We start from the raw sequence: 22,500 nt of genomic DNA on the forward strand, positions 1-22,500 counted from the left end.
TATTTCTTTCATCACATTCCCAGTGGGTCAGAAGTTTACATACACTCAATTAGTATTTGGTAGCATTGCCTTTAAATGGTTTAACTTGGGTCAAACGTTTCGGGTAGCCTTCCACAAGCTTCCCACAATAAGTTGGGTGAATTTTGGCCCATTCTTCCTGACAGAGCTGGTGCAACTGAGTCAGGTTTGTAGGCCTCCTTGCTCACACATGCTTTTTCAGTTCTGCCCACAAATGTTCTATGGGATTGAGGTCAGAGCTTTGTGAGGGCCACTCCAATATCTTGACTTTGTTGTCCTTAAGCCATTTTGCCACAACTTTGGAAGTGTGCTTGGGGTCATTGTCCATTTGGAAGACCCATTTGCGAACAAGCTATAACTTCCTGACTGATGTCTTGAGATGTTGCTTCAATATATACTCATGATTTTCCTTCCTCATGATGCCAACTACTTTGTGAAGTGCACCAGTCCCTCCTGCAGCAAAGTATCCCCAAAACATGATACTGCCACCCCCGTGCTTCATGGTTGGGAGGGTGTTCTTTGGCTTGCGAGCATCCCCATTTGTCCCCCAAACATAACGATGGTCATTATGTCCAACAGTTCTATTTATGTTTCATCAGACCAGAAAAAAAAAAAAGTACAAAAAGTATGATCTTTGTCCCCATGTGCAGTTGCAAACAGTAGTCTGGCTTTTTATGGCGGTTTTGGATTAATGGCTTTTTCCTTGCTGAGCGACCTTTCAGGTTATGTCGATATAGGACTCGTTTTACTGTGGATATAGATAGCATCTTCACAAGGTCCTTTGCTATTGCCCCGAGAATGATTTGCACTTTTTGCACCAGAGTACATTCATCTCTAGGAGACAGAACGCGTCTCCTTCCTGAGCGGTATGACGGCTGCGTGGTCCCATGGTGTTTATACTTTGCCATACTATTGTTTGTACAGATGAAAGTGGAACCTTCAGGTGTTTGGAAATTGCTCCCAAGGATGAACCAGAACTGTGGAGGTCTACAATATTTTTCTGAGTTCTTGGCTGATTTCTTTTGATTTTCACATGTCAAGCAAAGAGGCACAGAGTTTAAAGATAGGCTTTGAAATACATCCACAGGTATACCTCCAATTGACTCAAATGATGCTAGCCTATCAGAAGCTTCTAAACCATGACATTTCCAAGCTATTTAAAGGCACAGTCAACTTAGTGTATGTAAACTTCTGACCCACTGGAATTGTGATACAGTGAATTATACGTGAAATAATCTGTCTGTAAACAATTGTTGGAAAAATGACTTGTGTTATGCACAAAGTAGATGTCCTAACCGACTTGCCAAAACTATAGTTTGTTAACAAGAAAGTTGTGGAGTGGTTGAAAAACAAGTTTTAATGACTCCAACCTAAGTGTATGTAAACTTCCGACTTCAACTGTATATATATATATATATAAAATATATATATATATATATATATATATATACAGTTGAAGTCGGAAGTTTACATACACTTAGGTTGGAGTCATTAAAACTTGTTATATATATATATATATATATCCTGATGATCAGTATTTAAAATGCCCTAACAGTTACTCACAGGGCTGTTCTGGAGGCTTTGACTACTGGCAGCATCCTCAGAAGACCCTCCTCTGATCTAAAGTATTTCTTCAGGTCAAACACATCCAGCTCTTCTTCTGAAGTCAGCAACACAAACACCAGAGCTGAAAACAGTGCAGGTGACAGTTTGGCTGCTGAGAGACTTCCTGAGCTCAGGTATGTTTGGATCTCCTTTACTAGAGAATGGTCATTCAGCTCACTCAGACAGTGGAACAGATTGATGCATCTCTCCGGAGAGGGATTCTTCCTGATCTTCATCTTGATGTACTCAACTATTTCCTCATTGGTCTGTGAGCTGCTTCCTGTCTGTGTCAGTAGGCCTTGTAGGAGAGTCTGATTGGACTCCAGTGAGAGGCCCAGAAGGAAACGGAGGAACAGGTCCAGGTGTCCATTCTTACTCTTTAGGGCCTTGTCCACTGCACTCTTGAGTAAGTTCATCATAGGTTGGTGTTTCCGAAGTTTCCGCAAAAAGGAGGAGTTCTGTTGGACCAGTGGGTTTTTATTGCAGTTTATGAATGTGAGAAACACATAAACAGCAGCAAGACACTCCTGGATGCTCAGATGAACAAAGCTGAACACTGTCTTCTGACTGGTCCTCCCCTCCACCTTAAAGATCTCGGTGCACAATCCTGAGTACACGGATGCTTTTCTGACTCCAATGCCACACTCTGTGAGGTCTTCCTCATAGAAGATAAGGTATCCCTTCTCCAGCTGATGAAATGCCAGCTCTCCAAGTTTGAGGACTATGTTGTCACTTCCTACGGAATTCCCTTTTGCTCTCATCCTGTCTGTCTGAAAGATCAGGAAGTGTAAGTATGTCTCAGTCAGGGTTTTGGGCAAATCTCCACTCCCTGCTTCATCAAACAGCTTCTCTAGAACAGTGGATAAAATCCAACAAAACACTGGTATGTGGCACATGATGTGGAGGCTCCTTGATGACTTGACATGGTTGATGATTCTGCTGGCCAGGTTCTTATCACTAATTTTCTTTGTGAAGTACTTCTCCTTCTGTTGGTCGTTGAACCCTTGTACCTCTGTCCACTGGTGGATGTGTTGACGAGGGATCTGATTGGCTGCAGCAGGTCGGGAGGTTATCCAGATGAGAGCAGAGGGGAGGAGCTCTCCTGTGATGAGGTTTGTGATCAGTTGGTCCAGCGAGGCTGGCTTTGTGTCGTCTGTCAGAACCTTACTGTTGAAGTTCAGAGGAAGTCGGCTCTCGTCCAGACCATCAAAGATGAACAGAACTTTAGAACCTTCCCCCAGGGTCTTCACCGGTACCATGACAGTGAAGAATTGATGAAGCAGTTCAATCAGACTGCAGTCCTTTTCTCCTATATTAGAATTAATTTTGCAAAAAGGAAGTGGAAAGATGAAATCAATGTCTTGGTTCTCCTTTCCTTCTGCCCAGTCGTGAATAAACTTCTGAACGGAGACAGTCTTTCCCACGCCAGCGATGCCCAGTGTAAGCCCTGTTCTGATTGGCTTCTTTTGATCAGGTCGGGGTTTGAAAATGTTGTTGGCTTCAATAGTGGTCTCTCCTGTGGCTGGTGTTCTAGATTCCAGATGTATGACCTCATGCTCATCTCTGACCCCTCCCCAGGCCCCCTCGATCACATGGAGCTCAGTGTAGATCTGGTCTAGGTAGATGAAATCACCTTCCTTTGACGTCCCCTCGTATATACAGCCGTACTTCTTCTTAAGGTAGGATTTCAGTTTGTCTTGGACTGCAAGAAAAAACAAAGATCCAGTGAGTTTACTTTTTATATACTGCCATGGTAACGGTATGTGTTTGTGTGTGTGTATTGATGTCATTATGACATGTTTTGGTCAGGTTGTTTTGTCAAATGTCTTTTTAGCAACCATAAATGATCTGGTTATTTCACCAGAAAATAACCAAAATATGACATATTTTACATGATGTCTCGATGTCGGCATGATAGAAGACGTTGTTACCTGGTTGTTATCTGGTTGTTATCTGGTTGTTATCTGGTTGTTACCTGGTTGTTACCTGGTTGTTATCTGGTTGTTACCTGGTTGTTACCTAGTTGTTATCTGGTTGTTATCTGGTTGTTACCTGGTTGTTATCTGGTTGTTATCTGGTTGTTACCTGGTTATCTAAGACACTGCATCTCAGTGCTAGAGGCGTCACTACAGACAACCTGGTTCGAATTCAGACTGTATCACAACCGGCCGTGATTGGGAGTCCCATAGGGTGGCACAAAATTGGCCCAGCGTGGTCCTAGTTTGGCCGGTGTAGGTCGTCATTGTAAATAAGAACTTGCTCTTAACTGACTTGCCTAAAGGTTCAATTTAAAAAATAATCTGGTATACACTGCATTCGGAAAGTATTCAGACCCTTTCCCTTTCTCCACATGTCGTTACATTACAGCCTTATTTTAAAATGTATTAAATTAAACAATTTCCTCAATCTACACACAATAGCTCATACTTGACAAAGCGAAAACAGTTTTTAGAAATGTTTGCAAAGGTATTAAAAATTTAAAAAACATGAAAATCTTACTTAGATAAGTATTCAGACCCTCTGCTATGAGACTGGAAATGGGGCTCATGTTCATCCTGTTTCCATTGAACATCCTTGAAATGTTTCTACAACTTGATTGGAGTCCACCTGTGGTAAATTCAATTGATTGGATAGGATTTGGAAAGGCACACACCTGTCTATATAAGGTCCCACAGTTGACAGTGCATATCAGAGCAAAAACCAAGCCATGAGGTCGAAGGAATTGTCCGTAGAGATCCGAGACAGGATTGTGTCGAGGCACAGATCTGGAGAAGGGTACCCGAAACATTTCTGCAGCATTGAAGGTCGGGTTTGGTTTGCCAAAAAAGGCAACAAAACCATAAAAAAGACCATAAAAAACAAGAATCTCTGGTCTGATGAAACCAAGATTGAACTCTTTAATAACGCAGGAGTGGCTTCAGGACAAGTCTCTGAATATCCTTGAGTGGCCTAGCCAGAACCTGGACTTGAACCCGATCAAACATTTTTTGGAGAGACTCTGTGCAGCAAAGCTCCCCATCCAACCTGACAGAGCTTGAGAGGATCTGCAGAGAAGAATGGGAGAAACTCCCCAAATACAAGTGTGCCAAGCTTGTAGCGTCAAACCCAAAAAGACTGGAGGCTGTAATCACTGCCAAAGGGGCTTGAACAAAAGTTCTGAGTAAAGGGTCTGAATACTTATGTAAATGTGATACCAGTTTAACATTTTTAAAACATTTGCAAAAAATATCTAAAAACCTGTTTTTGCTTTGTCATAACGGGGTGTTGTGTGAATATTGATGAGTGGGGGGGGGGGATGATTTAATCTGAATACGTTCCGACTGCACTGTATCTTATCTGGTCTTCTCAACCAGAACCAGTTTCCTACCAGAATATGACATCAAAATGAAGTCACCTGTCCATTCCCATGGGAATTAGGGGTGCTGAAAGTGCTAGTACTAGGCTACACAAGAGAGCATAATCTAGCCACCAAGGAGCAATAGCTTATCTTAAAAAATGTGGCTATTGGTTGCATTCAAGACGAGGTCATTGTTATTGATCTCAGTTTGTCAGTGTCAGAGTATAGGCTGGGACTTCATGTAAAACGATGTAGAATTGCATGAATTAAAGCCACCCCCACCCACCGGTCAGCACCTCCAACTCAAAACCTTATCCTGCTGCTATTGCCATGTTCACATGCTCGTCTAGTTGTGATGTCGGAAATACGACTGTTTCATTCTTGTGCTTTTTTACTTAACCTGTATTTAACTTGGCAAGTCAGTTCAGAACAAATTCTTATTTACGATGACGGCCCACACCGGCCAAACCCGGACGACGCTGGACCATTTGTCCGCCGCCCTATGGGACTCCCACTCACGGCTGGTTGTGATACAACTAGCTTGATAGGCTAGATAACATTACTAATAATAAAGTTAGCAAGCTTGCAAAACATTGACAATATGGTCAAACTACATACATTATCCATATTGATGATGTCGTAGTTGTCAAAAATAGATTTATGGTCATCTTTTGGTTGAGAAAGTCAATCACCACAACATTTTCTCTGAGTTTCCCACTTGTACTGTAATTGCGACTGGGAGAGTTGTTCAAGTGAAACGTCCCAGTCGGAACTAGACATTTCCGATTTTTATTTTATCTTTATTTAACTAGACAAGTCAGCCAAGAACAAAATCTTATTTACAATGACAGCCTAGGAACAGTGGGTTAACTGCTTACCTCTGACTCAGGGGCAGAACGGTGGATTTTTACCTTGTCAGCTCAGGGATTTGATCCAGCAACATTTAGTTTACTGACCCAACGCTCTAACCACTAGGCTACCTGCCGTCCAATAACTCCAACAGTATGTGAACACGGCATATGCACGTTTCAAATTCTGCCCGCTGGGTGCTGTTGTGTTGATTCAAACAGCTTACCTCTGACTTCTAAAACCACTGGAACACTCGGGGCTGAGAGAGAGAGAGAGAGAGGTAGAGAGAGAGAGAGAGAGAGAGAGAGAGAGAGAGAGACAGAGGTAGAGAGGTAGAGAGAGAGAGAGAGGTAGAGAGAGAGAGAGAGAGAGAGAGAGGTAGAGAGGTAGAGAGAGAGAGAGGGAGAGGGAGAGAGAGAGAGAGAGAGACAGAGAGAGAGAGAGAGAGAGAGTGAAAGAAAGCTCTTGTAGTACATCAGTTTCGTCTGGGATTTTCTGCTGCCTGCCATGTGTTGCTGCTTGTTATGTAAAAATGATAATAATCTTAAACGTAGTATAATTGTCTAACCTGCTGCTTCTGTTGTCTCACCCTCATTGTACTGGTTCTTTAACCTATCAGACAGTTGGTTCTGATTCATCTTCCTCAGGATTTCCAGTGAGATCTTCACAGCTCCCTCAGGACCATAGGTCTCCACCATCGTGTTTGTAATGTCCAGTCTGTCAGCATTCTCCAGCTGGCTCACTGGAATGTGAGGAAAGCCTTCCAGCACGTCCTGGGTCAGGCGCCATTTAAACATCTTTAGATCTACTTCGAGCAGGTCCTCCAGAGTGGCCAGCAGAAGCTCAGCAACAGAAGACATTTTGGATCACTGAGGATAAGACATGAGAAAGATATCTGCAATAGACTTCAGATACACATGACTCATCTGCCATGAAAGTCATGCAGCATTCTTAAAAGTCGAATGCATCCAAGCCCCCTACCCGGGAAAATCATTACAGTCCCACCGTTGTAGCTAGTCAGGTGTATTAGTACTGGGCTGGAACTAAAGCCTGCACACCTAGCTCTCCAGGACCAGGATTGGTATTTTCTTGGTATTTTCTTGCGACTCAAACTAGAAAGTGTCTATAACCGACATTACTGGCTAAGCGAAAAACAACGCTTTGAATATGCAGTGCATTCAGAAAGTATTCAGACCTCTTCCGTTTTCCACATTTTGTTACGTTACAGCCTTATTCTAAAATGTATTAAATACAATTCTTTCCTCATCATTCTACACACAATACACCATAATGACTAAGTGAAAACAGAAATACCATATTTACATAAGTATTCAGACACTTTGCTATTAGACTCGAAATTGAGCTCAGGTGCATCCTGTTTCTATTGATCATCCTTGAGTCCACCTGTGGTAAATTCAATTAATTGGACATGATTTGGAGTGGCACACACCTGTCTATATAAGGTCCCACAGTTGACAGTGTATGTCAGGGCAAAAACCAAGCCATGAGGTCGAAGGAATTGTCCGTTGAGCTCCGAGACAGGATTGTGTCGGGGAACAGATTTGGGGAATGTCTGAAGCATTGAAGGTCCCCAAGAACACAGTGGCCTCCATCATTCTTAAATGTAAGAAGTTTGGAACCAACAAGACTTTTCCTAGAGCTGGTCCCCCGGCCAAACTGACCAATCGGGGGTGAAAGGCCTTGGTCAGGGAGGTGACCAAGAACACGATGGTCACTCTGACAGAGCTCCAGAGTTCCTCTGTGGAGATGGGAGAACCTTCCAGAAGAACAACTATCTCTGCAGCACTCCACCAATCAGGCCTTTACAGTAGAGTGGCCAGAATGCAAAGCATCACGTCTGGAGGAAACCTGGCACCATCCCTACGGTGAAGCATAGCGGTGGCAGAATCATGCTGTGGGGATGTTTTTAAGCAGCAGGGACTGGGACAATAGTCAGGATCAAGGGAAAAATGAACAGAGAAAAGTACAGAGCAATCCTTGATGAAAACCTGCTCCAGAGCGCTCAGGACCTCAGACTGGGGCAAAGGTTGACCTTCCAACAGGACAACAACCCTAAGCACACAGCCAAGACAACGCAGGAGTGGCTTTGGGACAAGTATCTGAATGTCCTTGAGTGGCCCAGCCAGAGCCCGGACTTGAACCCGATCAAACATCGTTGGAGAGACCTGAAAATAGCTGTGCAGCGACGCTCCCCACCTAACCTGACAGAGCTTGAGAGGATCTGCAGAGAAGAATGGGAGAAACTCCCCAAATACAGGTGTGCCAAGCCTGTAGCGTCATACCCAAGAAGAATTGAGGCTGTAATTTCTGCCAAAGGTGCTTCAACAAAGTACTGAGTTAAGGGTCTAAATACTTATGTAAATGTAATAGACGTTTTTTTGATTTGTATAATTTTGCAAAAATTTCTAAAAACCTGTTTTTGCATTGTTATTATGGGGTATTGCTTGTAGATTGATGAGGGGGGAAAACAATTGAATCAATTTTAGGATAAGGCTGTAATGTAACAAAACGTGGAAAAAGTCAGAATACGGTCTGAATACTTTTCAAATGCACTGTATCACTAGCATATTACACACGACCCAACAACTTACAGTAGTGATCATTAGTCATTTATTTCTCCCCTTCGTGTGAAGCTCTGCTCTTCATTCTGCTGTCTGGTGAACTGAAGGGAGAGCCAAGGTACAAAGCGTTTCACTGATCCACCTCCTCCCTGTAGGAACCAGTTGGTCCCCAACATTGTCTCACCACTGTAAGCCGAAACATGCTGTAACAAAGAGAAGAATGTTGGTGAATATGTTTATACATCAAACAGAATTCAAGTGTACACACCCAAATATACTCACAGTCAGTGGTGGAAAGTACTTAAGTAAAAATACTTTAAAGTACTACTTAAGTAGTTTTTTGAGGTATTGTTGACAACTTTTACTTCACTACATTACTAAAGAAATTACTAAAGAAAATAATGTACTTTTTACTCCTTACATTTTCCCTGACACCCAAAAGTATTAGTTACATTTTGAATGCTTAGCAGGACAGGAAAATTGTCTAATTCAGACACTTATCAAGAGAACATCCCTGGTCATCCCGAATGCCTCCAATTTGTCAGACTCACTAAACACAAATGCTTAGTTTGTAAATGATGTCTGAGTGTTGAAGTGTCCCCTCGCTATTCGTAAAAAAATAAATGGTTTGCTTAATATAAGGAATTTTAAATGATTTGTACTTTTAATATGGATACTTAAGTATATATTAGCGATTACATTTACTTTTGATACTTAAGTATATTTTAAACCAAATACTTTTAGACTTTTACTCAAGTAGTATTTTACTGGGTTAATTTCACTTTTACTTTAGTCGTTTTCTATTAAGGTATCTTTACCTTTACTCAAGTATGGCATTTGGGTACTTTTCAACCACTGCTCACAGTTCCTAACCCATTTCCTCATGTCCATCTGTAAGCCCTTCCTCTCCACCAAGTACAAGTGAATTAACTACACAAACACTTCATATAGAGCTGGTTTGATAAAAAGTAGATTTAAAGAAAAACATTGTGAGAGGCAGTACCTCCTTTTAACAGTGTGTACTGATCCACGTCAGACTTATTAACACATAACATTAAATCAATGTTCTCTTACTCAGTCCAGGCGATACTACTCTCCCTTATACTATATAACCCGTACTCCATTCACTCACTCTGCTCTGTCGTGTGGATTCATTTCTGAAATATTTACTTTATGTAATCTCCGTTTTGAAGATGATATTCTACTTTGTCGTCTCATAATAGAACAACTCGTTTTTTTACTCTTAACTTTTCCGGAGGACCTTACACAACACCAGGAAGTCGCAGTGGAGAGAAGAGTTTCTTATTAATAGTATTTTAACATTTGGAAACTAGCAATGGTGGAAACTCCCTCCAGCCAATGCCTACAACAATCCTATATGGTTTTAAATCCATGAAGGTTGAGTCCAAGTATCCAACACTTATTTTACATCTGAAGCATAGTGAATACTTGTATTATAGTATACTTCTGTACAGTTGTATAGTGTATAGTTGTATGGTTGTTGTTTGCGTAGTTTTATAGTGGTTACGTTTTATAGTTGTATAGCTGTTTGTTATTTAGTTGTCGTGGCTCATCTGAACATGTGTAGTAAGTAGGGTTGGGTGATTTGTACCAGTTCAATTGTTACCTACTAATTAGGGTTCCACACGAAACGTTGACCAAAATTACGAATGCTGCCCTCATATCCCATAGTATATATCCCCTAGTATAATGCTGCCCTCATATCCCATAGTGCCCTCATATCCCATAATAATAAAAACACATATTTGTTATAATACCTATCTTTTCAACTAATTGTTGGATGCAACAAAGGGACTGAAAACCTATACATTTATTCTAGTTATTCTATGGATATATCAAATACGGTTATTGTTTTGTAGAAACAAATACTTTGTATCCGAATTTTGCCAAATATACAGTGAGAAATGAAATGTAGTAACATTGTAACAGTTACATTGTAACACAAATGCAAATGCAAACGCTTTTGCTATCGACGTACTTCCTGTTTTCACCAGAGCGTCGTATAGCAAACATGGCGGCCTCCGGTGGAAGAACCGTGGGATCTTTTCTCTGGAAATGCGGAAATTGCTGCTTCAATTTTAACACAGTCTCGTCAAATTTAACTCGCCAGGTAAAGCCAGGAGTTTAATTTGGCATGTTTTCACGGAAATGTCAACGGGGCTGCACTGTAGAGAAGGGCTGAGTTGTCCTTGAAATAGCTTAGCGCTAGTAGCAATGCGCTGCCTTGTCAACTAGCTCACATGTAAACTGTCATTGAAGTAAGACAGACAGAGAGCTAAGTAGCTAGTTGACTCTCTAGATATTGTTCTTCTTGTCTCAACATGCATGCCATAATGGACATAGTTTAGCTACATGAACATATTGGACATACAAGTCGCAATATTTTGGTTTAATAGAACCTTAGTTAGCTAAGCCTCACAGAGCTTGTTTGCATAGCTAGCTAACGTAATACTACGTTAATCCAATGTTAGTCCCATTTACTAGTGGATACCTTGCTGTCAAATGCCCATCAGTTGGTATATTTGTCAATGCCAAATCTCACCATTTCAGACTAACTTAATGCACCTAAAAGACCAGAGCCACCTACAGAGACAGTCTATTAGCCCAGATAACTGACATTCATCTATCCCTGTGAAACCAAGGACCTGGGTTATTAAAGCACCAGTTCTATACTACAGTATGTATCCTAACATAAGAACCTCCTCTCTCCCACACCTCAGGTGCTGTCCAGACAGCTATGTGTGAGTGCTGTTCTCCACAGGAAGAACCTGGCTGCAGCGGGCCCAGAGAAGTTCTCAGAGGAGTTCATCAAGAAGCAGGTGGAGGAGTTCAACATCGGGAAGAGACATCTAGCCAACATGATGGGAGAGGACCCTGAGACCTTCACTCAGGGGGACATTAATGTAAGAAAGACTGCACTTATGTCTAACGAGGGGTGTACAACTCCTGTCTTTCGCTAGAGGGATGCAGTGTAAACCCTAGAGGGATGTAGTGTAATGCAGTTTTTTGTCCTTACCCTACAATCAGAGACGGATTCATACCTCAATAAGTCTATGGTGTCCCCCCTCAACTCAATTGAGATATGCATTTGGCTAGGCAATGTTTAGAAAGGTGGCACCTTATTTGGAGTAGATACATTATGCTTTCTTTCTCTGTCACATGTATTTAAGGTGGTTTTCCAGCCATATTAGTTTAATTCCCCAACAGTAGTTGAGAATCGTCTCTGGTCTGTCTCCGCATGCCATCAGCAGCATCTGGTGGAGCCGATCACACAGACACACTCTAACAGTCACCAGCAGGGGCCAGCACTGTGTAATGTGCTGTGTCCACTGTATTAGCAACGCCTGATACACACACATCCCATGTTTTATTCATTACGAAGGAAGAATGCATTAGCTTCGTTTGCCCCGCTCGTTTAGTTTGATTTGATTTCCCATGATTCTTCACTTCCCGGTGCTGTCTAACCATCGTTCTATATAATGAACAGAACTGTTAGCACTTACCAGTGGGCTGTGTAAAGCAGTTTGTGGTCATACGCATGTCCTTAAAACACCTAGGTGATGGGGTAAGGAAGTTTAATTGAAAATAACAGAAAGGCCCGCGCACTGAATTTGCCCCCAATTACCACCTTTAATGACAACGTTTCGATCCAACACGGATCTTCATCAGGTCAAGCAGACAGCGTTATCCCATCTAATATATCCACATGTTACCTCACATAGCCATTACACATACAACGCCACACAAAAAGCTACAATTTATGCATATTCAATAAACAGAGAGGTACATGTTGGCATCAATAATTAAATTCCTATGTGCAATCAGGCCGGGTTGTAAGCTAGACAGCAGTAAGGGAATATTACGTTCAAAAGTGTAAAACACCCACCTACATTACCATGACATGTGGGACGCACGGTGGTCGTGCAAATCATTACAGAGTGACCTACAAAACAACTTGTGTACCTCTACTATTCTGGTGTCCATAAGATGTGTACACATATAGTCATTATGAAAATAAACAATAAGACCTGGATCTGATCACACAGACAGACTCAGCAGGGGCCAGCACTGTGTAATGTGCTGTGTCCACTGTATTAGCAACGCCTGATACACACACATCCCATGTTTTATTCATTACGAAGGAAGAATGCATTAGCTTCGTTTGCCCCACTCGTTTAGTTTGATTTCCCATGATTCTTCACTTCCTGGCAGTCTCTAACCTTCTATCCTATCTAATGAATAGAGCTGTTAGCAGTGGGCTTTGTAACAGGAAGTGACATGGAGCGTCCCATCGTCAGATGAGTGGAGGAGAGGGAGAGATGTGGAAAATGGGGGAATGGGGAGACTGGAGAGGGAAATGTGGGAGACTGGAGAGGGGAATGGGGTAGACTGGAGAGGGAAATGAGGGAGACTGGAGAGGGAAATGGGGGAGACGAGAGGGAAATGAGGGAGACTGGAGAGTGAAATGAGGGAGACTGGAGAGGGAAATGAGGGAGACTGGAGAGGGAAATGAGGGAGACTGGAGAGGGAAATGGGGAGACTGGAGAGGGAAATGTGGGAGACTGGAGAGGGAAATGAGGGAGACTGGAGAGGGAAATGAGGGAGACTGGAGAGGGAAATGGGGGAGACTGGAGAGGGAAATGGAGGAGACGAGAGGGAAATGGAGGAGACGAGAGGGAAATGGAGGAGACTGGAGAGGGAAATGAGGGAGACTGGAGAGGGAAATGAGGGAGACTGGAGAGGGAAATGAGGGAGACTGCAGAGGGAAATGTGGGAGACTGGAGAGAGAAATGGGGGAGACTGGAGAAGGAAATGAGGGAGACTGGAGAGGGAAATGAGGGAGACTGGAGAGGGAAATGAGGGAGACTGCAGAGGGAAAGGGAAATGTGGGAGACTGGAGAGGGAAATGAGGGAGACTGGAGAGGGAAATGAGGGAGACTGGAGAGGGAAATGGGGGAGACTGGAGAGGGAAATGGGGGAGACTGGAGAGGGAAATGGGGGAGACTGGAGAAGGAATGGGGGACCACTGGAGGGGGAATTAGGGGTAAAGGAGGGGTAATGGGGAGACTGGAGGGGGAAATGGGGGAGACTGGAGAGGGAAATGAGGGAGACTGGAGAGGGAAATGGGGGACCACTGGAGGGGGAAATGGGGGACCACTGGAGGGGGAATTAGGGGTAAAGGAGGGGTAATGGGGAGACTGGAGGGGGAAATGGGGGAGACTGGAGAGGGAATGGGGGACCACTGGAGGGGTAATTCGGGGAGACTTGCGCCTGCCTATGTGTTGTTGTTGACTCTGGTTCAGTTGTGACATTCCTATTAGTGCAAACAATGCAAGTGTTAGCAGCAGAGATAAGAAAGGGGAAACTTAGTTTCTAAATTAGGCTCTGTGCAGAAACTATTGTGTAGCAGTACTCTCTCTACGTTTTTTATTGACATCGATGAAGTTTAGACAGAGTGGAGGAATCTAGAGTGCTGTGAACAACACAGTGAAATCTGTGGCAGGGAGAAGGTCTCTCCCTTTCCCCTCTCTCTGTCTCTCCCTAGGGGACTCTGCCATATTGCAGCCTAGGGTATGAAATGAACAGGTGCTGCCTTCATCTGGCACAGTGTTCCACTCTCCTCCTCCCCTGTCTTCTTCTTTTCACCTCCCCCTCACCTGCCTCTCTCTCTTCCACCTCTCACTCTCCTTCCCTCCCTCTCTCTATGATTCCCCTCATCTTGACAGCCCAAAAGGCTGCAGCATGCTCTCTCCTTCTAGCACCTGTTCCCTCTCTTAATTGAGCAGACAGAGTGAAGGAGGAAAATAAGATAAAGATGAGGGAGAGGAGGGATGAGCAGACTGGCTGGAGAAGAGTGGCAGGGTGGAAACTACCTGTTTGTCCCCTTCCACACACACACACACACCTTGTCAAGAGTAGTGCCATCTGTAGCAGCACTAATGACCTGGCTCCACTCTGCTGCCTTCACAAGGAGACTGGCTGTGAGTGTGTGAACTTAGGGTGAACTGGTGACTCTAGTCTGTCCTCTGGTTCCTGTCACCTAGCTGTTTGTTTGTTCTCTCTCCCCTCTAACTTTCACTGCTGTTCTCTAGGAACTTCCCTCTAGCCTTTATCTGAACTCTTACAAGACTTGAGTGTCTCCTCTCTAACCTGTTAGCTAGCCTGGCTGCTACTATCATTTATCCCTGTTCAGAGCTGGCTGTCAAACTAAAGGATCAAATCAATTGTTATTGGTCACACACACATGGTTAGCAGATGTTAATGCGAGTGTAGCGAAATGCTTGTGCTTCTAGATCCGACCATGCAGTAATATCTAACAAGTAATCTAACAATTTCACAACAACTACCTTATACAAACAAGTGTAAATTAATGAGTACGAATATGTACATAAAAATATATGGATGAGCGATGGCCGAACGGCATAGGCAAGATGCAGTAGATGGTATAGAGTACAGTATATACATATGAGATGAGTAATGTAGGGTATGTAAACATTATATAAAGTGGCATTGTTTAAGAGGCTAGTGATACATTTATTACATCCAATTTTTTATTATTAAAGTGGCTGGAGTTGAGTCAGTGTGTTGGCAGCAGCCACTCAATGTTAGTGATGGCTGTTTAACAGTCTGATGGCCTTGGCCCTGATGGTCCCTGCTTTGATGCACCTGTACTGACCTCGCCGTCTGGATGATAGCGGGGTGAACAGGCAGTGGCTCGGGTGGTTGTTGTCCTTGATGATCTTTTTGGTTTCTCCCTGTTCAGAGCTGGCTGTTTAAACTAAAGGTTTCTCCCTGTTCAGAGCTGGCTGTTTAAACTAAAGGTTTCTCCCTCCATCTTTATGATATGTTAATGATATTTGACTTCTCTCCTGTTTCTGTTCCAGAGAAGCATTGCATACCTGTTCCCCTCCGGCCTGTTTGACAAAAAAGCCAAACCACTGATGAAGGTAAGACTAGACGTCTCATGTAGAAGTGTATTAACTCAGAAACTTCATATTCATTAGTGATTCAAAATCTTCATATTTTCTTCCAGCATCCGGATGAGGTGTTTCCAAAACAGAGAGGTGGGTCCTTTTTAAATAGATTTACAACTGAGACGGATTGTTCTACTCCTATGGTCATTTTCACTCTGTGTGAGAGCTGCACTTTCACAACATCACCAGCAGGGGGACCTCTCTGAGTTTTTGCTCAATCTTTAACAGTGATTGGGCTAGACAAAGTAAAGCGGTTTACACCAATGGCCTAACTTTCTCTCTCTGTCTCCCTCTGTCTCTCTCTCTCACACGCTCACTCACTCACTCTCTCTCTCTCACACTCCACTCATTCACCCACTCACTCACTTACACACACACACACATATCCTCTAGCTGTCCAATGGGGCGCAGATGGACGGCCATTCCACTTTCTGTTCTACACAGGAAAGCAGTCCTACTACTCTCTAATGCACGTGAGTACTGGGTGTGTATGAGAGAGACCGGGAGGAGAAAGACTGAGGGTGGATGTTTTTCTGGAGGTAGAAAGCTCTGGTCTGCCCCCAGGGCCCTATTTATGGGAGAGAGAGGCTTCTGATCCCCAGGGAAAGGTGCTCCTGTCACATCCCATTTCACACACACAGCCAGAGCTACAGCTGAATACAGCAGGAGGGAGGGAAGGGTGGGGAGGTATGGAGAGCGATGTGGATGGAGGTGGGATGGTGAGAGTAGGAGCAGTGTGAGAGGAAGGGGGGTGGGGGTGTTTGGGAGAGGTGGGTTGTGGAAGGTAAGGGAGGGGTGCCGACAGGCAGGGGGCGTGACTGTGTCTATGACGGGCCCCTCTGTCCCCGTCCTAAATCGTGTTTCAGGCCTGGCTCGGTGACTACCATGGCTGATAGTCAGGCTTTGTGCCTGGATGAGAGCTGCTCTGCCCTGGGGATTTCACCAGAGAGGTAGAGGGTCCCTGGAGACCGGTGCTGTAGATTAGCTACCCACCTCTACCCACTCAGCTTACCTCCATCCCTCCATCTTCTGTATTTTTCCTTCACACCCGCTCGTTCTCCCTCTTTACCTCCCTCTTGTTTATATGGTTGATTTGACCTGGGACAGAGGTGTGTTTCTCTGGCAGATAAGAAGTGTGTGTAACCTGGCAATATTTTGTCCTCTTGTCAACCCCCCCCCCCCCCCCTCCCATGCCTTGCAGCAACCCCTGGGTCCCTGATGTTAGTTAAAATAGGAATGTCAGACCAGTGTCTGAGAGGGAGGGAGGGCTGTCTGTCTCTGAGGGAAAACTACTCTCTCTCTTTCTCTCAATTTAATTAAAGGGCTTTATTGGCATATGTTAACTAGATAATAAACAAAAGTGAAATAACCAATAAAAAATGACAGTAAACATTACACTCTCTACTGCTCTCTCTCTCTCTTCTCTTCTCTGTGACGGGGAACTCACCCCCTTCCACTCTTTTGGGGTACCTGACTACCACCTACCCTACCCTCTGCTGAGGGGAACCAGGGGTACCTGACTACCCCCTACCCTCTGCTGAGGGGAACCAGGGGTACCTGACTACCCCCTACCCTCTGCTGAGGGGAACCAGGGGTACCTGACTACCCCCTACCCTACCCTCTACTGAGGGGAACCAGGGCTCCCTGACTACCTCCTACCCTCTACTGAGGGGAACCAGGGGTACCTGACTACCCCCTACCCTCTGCTGAGGGGAACAAGGGGTACCTGACTACCCTCTACCCTACCCTCTGCTGAGGGGAACCAGGGGTACCTGACTACCCTCTACCCTACCCTCTACTGAGGGGAACCAGGGCTACCTGACCACCCCCTACCCTACCCTCTGCTGAGGGGAACCAGGGCTACCTGACTACCCCCTACCCTCTGCTGAGGGGAACCAGGGGTACCTGACTACCCCCTACCCTACCCTCTGCTGAGGGGAACCAGGGGTACCTGACTACCCCCTAACCTACCCTCTACTGAGGGGAACCAGGGGTACCTGACTACCCCCTATCCTACCCTCTACTGAGGGGAACCATGGGTACCTGACTACCCCTACCCTCTGCTGAGGGGAACCAGGGGTACATGACTACCACCTACCCTCTGCTCAGGGGAACCAGGTGTACCTGACTACCCCCTTCCCTACCCTCTACTGAGGGGAACCATGGGTACCTGACTACCCCTACCCTCTGCTGAGGGGAACCAGGGGTACATGACTACCACCTACCCTACCCTCTGCTAAGGGGAACCAGGGCTACCTGAAGACTCCCTTCCCTACCCTCTACTGAGGGGAACCAGGAGTACCTGACTACCCCCTACCCTACCCTCTGCTGAGGGGAACCAGGGGTACCTGACTACCCCCTACCCTCTACTGAGGGGAACCAGGGGTACCTGACTACCCCCTACCCTCTACTGAGGGGAACCGGGGTACCTGACTACCCCCTACCCTCTACTGAGGGGAACCAGGGCCACCTGACTACCCCCTACCCTCTACTGAGGGAAACCAGGGGTACCTGATTACCCCCTACCCTACCCACTGCTGAGGTGAACCAGGGGCACCTCCCTACCCCCTACCCACTGCTGAGGGGAACCAGGGGTACCTAACTACCCCCTACCCTTCCCACTGCTGAGGTGAACCAGGGGTAACTCACTACCTCCTACCCTACCCTCTACTGAGGGGAACCAGGGGTACCTAACTACCCCCTACCCTCTGCTGAGGGGAACCAGGGGTACATGACTACCTCCTACCCTACCCTCTGCTAAGGGGAACCAGGGGTACCTGACGACTCCCTACCCTACCCTCTACTGAGGGGAACCAGGGTACCTGACTACCTTCTACCCTCTGCTGAGAGGAACCAGGGGTACCTGACTACCCCACCCTCTACTGAGGGGAACCAGGGGTACCTGACTACTTCCTACCCTCTGCTCAGGGGAACCAGGTGTACCTGACTACCCCCTACCCTACCCTCTACTGAGGGGAACCAGGGGTACCTGACTACTTCCTACCCTCTGCTCAGGGGAACCAGGTGTACCTGACTACCCCCTACCCTACCCTCTACTGAGGGGAGCCAGGGGTACCTGACTACCCCCTACCCTCTGCTGAGGGAAACCAGGGGTACCTGACTACCTCCTACCCTACCCTCTGCTAAGGGGAACCAGGGGTACCTGACTACCTCCTACCCTACCCTCTACTGAGGGGAACCAGGGGTACCTGACCACCCCCTATCCTACCCTCTACTGAGGGGAACCATGGGTACCTGACTACCCCTACCCTCTGCTGAGGGGAACCAGGGGTACATGACTACCACCTACCCTCTGCTCAGGGGAACCAGGTGTACCTGACTACCCCCTTCCCTACCCTCTACTGAGGGGAACCATGGGTACCTGACTACCCCTACCCTCTGCTGAGGGGAACCAGGGGTACATGACTACCCCCTACCCTACCCTCTGCTAAGGGGAACCAGGGCTACCTGAAGACTCCCTTCCCTACCCTCTACTGAGGGGAACCAGGGGTACCTGACTACCCCCTACCCTACCCTCTGCTGAGGGGAACCAGGGGTACCTGACTACCCCCTACCCTCTACTGAGGGGAACCGGGGTACCTGACTACCCCCTACCCTCTACTGAGGGGAACCAGGGCCACCTGACTACCCCCTACCCTCTACTGAGGGAAACCAGGGGTACCTGACTACCCCCTACCCTACCCACTGCTGAGGTGAACCAGGGGCACCTCCCTACCCCCTACCCACTGCTGAGGGGAACCAGGGGTACCTGACTACCCCCTACCCTTCCCACTGCTGAGGGGAACCAGGGGTAACTCACTACCTCCTACCCTACCCTCTACTGAGGGGAACCAGGGGTACCTGACTACCCCCTACCCTCTGCTGAGGGGAACCAGGGGTACATGACTACCACCTACCCTACCCTCTGCTAAGGGGAACCAGGGGTACCTGAAGACTCCCTTCCCTACCCTCTACTGAGGGGAACCAGGGGTACCTGACTACCCCCTACCCTACCCTCTGCTGAGGGGAACCAGGGGTACCTGACTACCCCCTACCCTCTACTGAGGGGAACCAGGGGTACCTGACTACCCCCTACCCTCTACTGAGGGGAACCGGGGTACCTGACTACCCCCTACCCTCTACTGAGGGGAACCAGGGCCACCTGACTACCCCCTACCCTCTACTGAGGGAAACCAGGGGTACCTGACTACCCCCTACCCTACCCACTGCTGAGGTGAACCAGGGGCACCTCCCTACCCCCTACCCACTGCTGAGGGGAACCAGGGGTACCTGACTACCCCCTACCCTTCCCATTGCTGAGGTGAACCAGGGGTAACTCACTACCTCCTACCCTACCCTCTACTGAGGGGAACCAGGGGTACCTGACTACCCCCTACCCTCTGCTGAGGGGAACCAGGGGTACATGACTACCACCTACCCTACCCTCTGCTAAGGGGAACCAGGGGTACCTGAAGACTCCCTTCCCTACCCTCTACTGAGGGGAACCAGGGGTACCTGACTACCCCCTACCCTACCCTCTGCTGAGGGGAACCAGGGGTACCTGACTACCCCCTACCCTCTACTGAGGGGAACCGGGGTACCTGACTACCCCCTACCCTCTACTGAGGGGAACCAGGGCCACCTGACTACCCCCTACCCTCTACTGAGGGAAACCAGGGGTACCTGACTACCCCCTACCCTACCCACTGCTGAGGTGAACCAGGGGCACCTCCCTACCCCCTACCCACTGCTGAGGGGAACCAGGGGTACCTGACTACCCCCTACCCTTCCCACTGCTGAGGTGAACCAGGGGTAACTCACTACCTCCTACCCTACCCTCTACTGAGGGGAACCAGGGGTACCTAACTACCCCCTACCCTCTGCTGAGGGGAACCAGGGGTACATGACTACCTCCTACCCTACCCTCTGCTAAGGGGAACCAGGGGTACCTGACGACTCCCTACCCTACCCTCTACTGAGGGGAACCAGGGTACCTGACTACCTTCTACCCTCTGCTGAGAGGAACCAGGGGTACCTGACTACCCCACCCTCTACTGAGGGGAACCAGGGGTACCTGACTACTTCCTACCCTCTGCTCAGGGGAACCAGGTGTACCTGACTACCCCCTACCCTCTACTGAGGGGAACCAGGGGTACCTGACTACTTCCTACCCTCTGCTCAGGGGAACCAGGTGTACCTGACTACCCCCTACCCTACCCTCTACTGAGGGGAACCAGGGGTACCTGACTACCCCCTACCCTCTGCTGAGGGAAACCAGGGGTACCTGACTACCTCCTACCCTACCCTCTGCTAAGGGGAACCAGGGGTACCTGACTACCTCCTACCCTACCCTCTACTGAGGGGAACCAGGGGTACCTGACCACCCCCTATCCTACCCTCTACTGAGGGGAACCAGGGGTACCTGACTACCCCCTACCCTACCCTCTACTGAGGGGAACCAGGGGTACCTGACTACCTCCTACCCTACCCTCTGCTGAGGGGAACCAGGGGTACCTGACTACCCCCTACCCTACCCTCTGCTGAGGGGAACCAGGGGTACCTGACTACCTCCTACCCTACCCTCTGCTAAGGGGAACCAGGGGTACCTGACTACCCCCTACCCTACCCTCTGCTGAGGGGAACCAGGGGTACCTGACTACCCCCTACCCTACCCTCTACTGAGGGGAACCAGAGGTACCTGACTACCTCCTACCCTACGCTGAGGGGAACCAGGGGTACCTGACTACCTCCTAACTTACCCTCTGCTAAGGGGAACCAGGGGTACCTGACTATCCCCTACCCTACCCTCTACTGAGGGGAACCAGGGGTACCTGACTACCCTCTGCTGAGGGGAACCAGGGGTACCTGACTACCTTCTACCCTCTGCTCAGGGGAACCAGGTGTACCTGACTACCCCCTTCCCTATCCTCTACTGAGGGGAACCAGGGGTACCTGACTACCCCCTACCCTACCCTCTGCTGAGGGGAACCAGGGGTACCTGACTACCCCCTACCCTCTACTGAGGGGAACCAGGGGTACCTGACTACCCCCTACCCTCTACTGAGGGGAACCGGGGTACCTGACTACCCCCTACCCTCTGCTAAGGGGAACCAGGGGTACCTGACGACTCCCTACCCTACCCTCTACTGAGGGAAACCAGGGGTACCTGACTACCCCCTACCCTACCCACTGCTGAGGTAGAACCAGGGGCACCTCCCTACCCCCTACCCACTGCTGAGGGGAACCAGGGGTACCTGACTACCCCCTACCCTTCCCACTGCTGAGGTGAACCAGGGGTAACTCACTACCTCCTACCCACTGCTGAGGTGAACCAGGGGTACCTGACTACCCCCTACCCTACCCACTGCTGAGGGGAACCAGGGGTTCCAGACTACCCCCTACCCACTGCTGAGTGGAACCAGGGGTACCTTACTACCCCTACCTACTGCTGAGGGGAACCAGGGGTTTCTGACTACCCCCTACCCACTCCCAAGGGGAACCAGGGGTTCCGGACTACCCCCTTCCCTATCCTCTACTGAGGGGAACCAGGGGTACCTGACTACCCCCTACCCTACCCTCTGCTGAGGGGAACCAGGGGTACCTGACTACCCCCTACCCTATCCTCTACTGAGGGGAACCAGGGGTACCTGACTACCCCCTACCCTACCCTCTGCTGAGGGGAACCAGGGGTACCTGACTACCCCCTACCCTCTACTGAGGGGAACCAGGGGTACCTGACTACCCCCTACCCTCTACTGAGGGGAACCGGGGTACCTGACTACCCCCTACCCTCTGCTAAGGGGAACCAGGGGTACCTGACGACTCCCTACCCTACCCTCTACTGAGGGAAACCAGGGGTACCTGACTACCCCCTACCCTACCCACTGCTGAGGTAGAACCAGGGGCACCTCCCTACCCCCTACCCACTGCTGAGGGGAACCAGGGGTACCTGACTACCCCCTACCCTTCCCACTGCTGAGGTGAACCAGGGGTAACTCACTACCTCCTACCCACTGCTGAGGTGAACCAGGGGTACCTGACTACCCCCTACCCTACCCACTGCTGAGGGGAACCAGGGGTTCCAGACTACCCCCTACCCACTGCTGAGTGGAAC

General features: G+C 47.9%; 2 protein-coding genes across 2 annotated transcripts in view; one reads left to right on the forward strand and one right to left on the reverse strand.

Moving 5' to 3' along the window:
* The window catches only part of LOC139373080 (NLR family CARD domain-containing protein 3-like), a 7,840-nt gene extending 3,258 nt beyond the window's left edge, over positions 1 to 4,582 (reverse strand). Inside the window, exon 1 of the mRNA XM_071113166.1 lies at positions 1,582 to 4,582. Coding sequence (XP_070969267.1) covers positions 1,582 to 3,413 — 1,832 coding nt within the window. The 5' untranslated portion in view covers positions 3,414 to 4,582. The remainder of the gene's footprint in view (positions 1 to 1,581) is intronic.
* Positions 4,583 to 10,401: 5,819 nt separating this feature from the next.
* LOC139373088 (mitochondrial ribosomal protein S9) overlaps positions 10,402 to 22,500 on the forward strand; it is a 19,632-nt gene continuing 7,533 nt past the window's right edge. Inside the window, exons 1-5 of the mRNA XM_071113182.1 lie at positions 10,402 to 10,522; positions 11,133 to 11,315; positions 15,297 to 15,359; positions 15,446 to 15,476; positions 15,780 to 15,859. Of these exons, the coding sequence (XP_070969283.1) occupies positions 10,424 to 10,522; positions 11,133 to 11,315; positions 15,297 to 15,359; positions 15,446 to 15,476; positions 15,780 to 15,859 (456 nt within the window). The 5' untranslated portion in view covers positions 10,402 to 10,423. The remainder of the gene's footprint in view (positions 10,523 to 11,132; positions 11,316 to 15,296; positions 15,360 to 15,445; positions 15,477 to 15,779; positions 15,860 to 22,500) is intronic.

The sequence above is a fragment of the Oncorhynchus clarkii genome, chromosome 18, assembly GCF_045791955.1.
Source record: "Oncorhynchus clarkii lewisi isolate Uvic-CL-2024 chromosome 18, UVic_Ocla_1.0, whole genome shotgun sequence".
Lineage (NCBI taxonomy): Eukaryota > Metazoa > Chordata > Actinopteri > Salmoniformes > Salmonidae > Oncorhynchus > Oncorhynchus clarkii.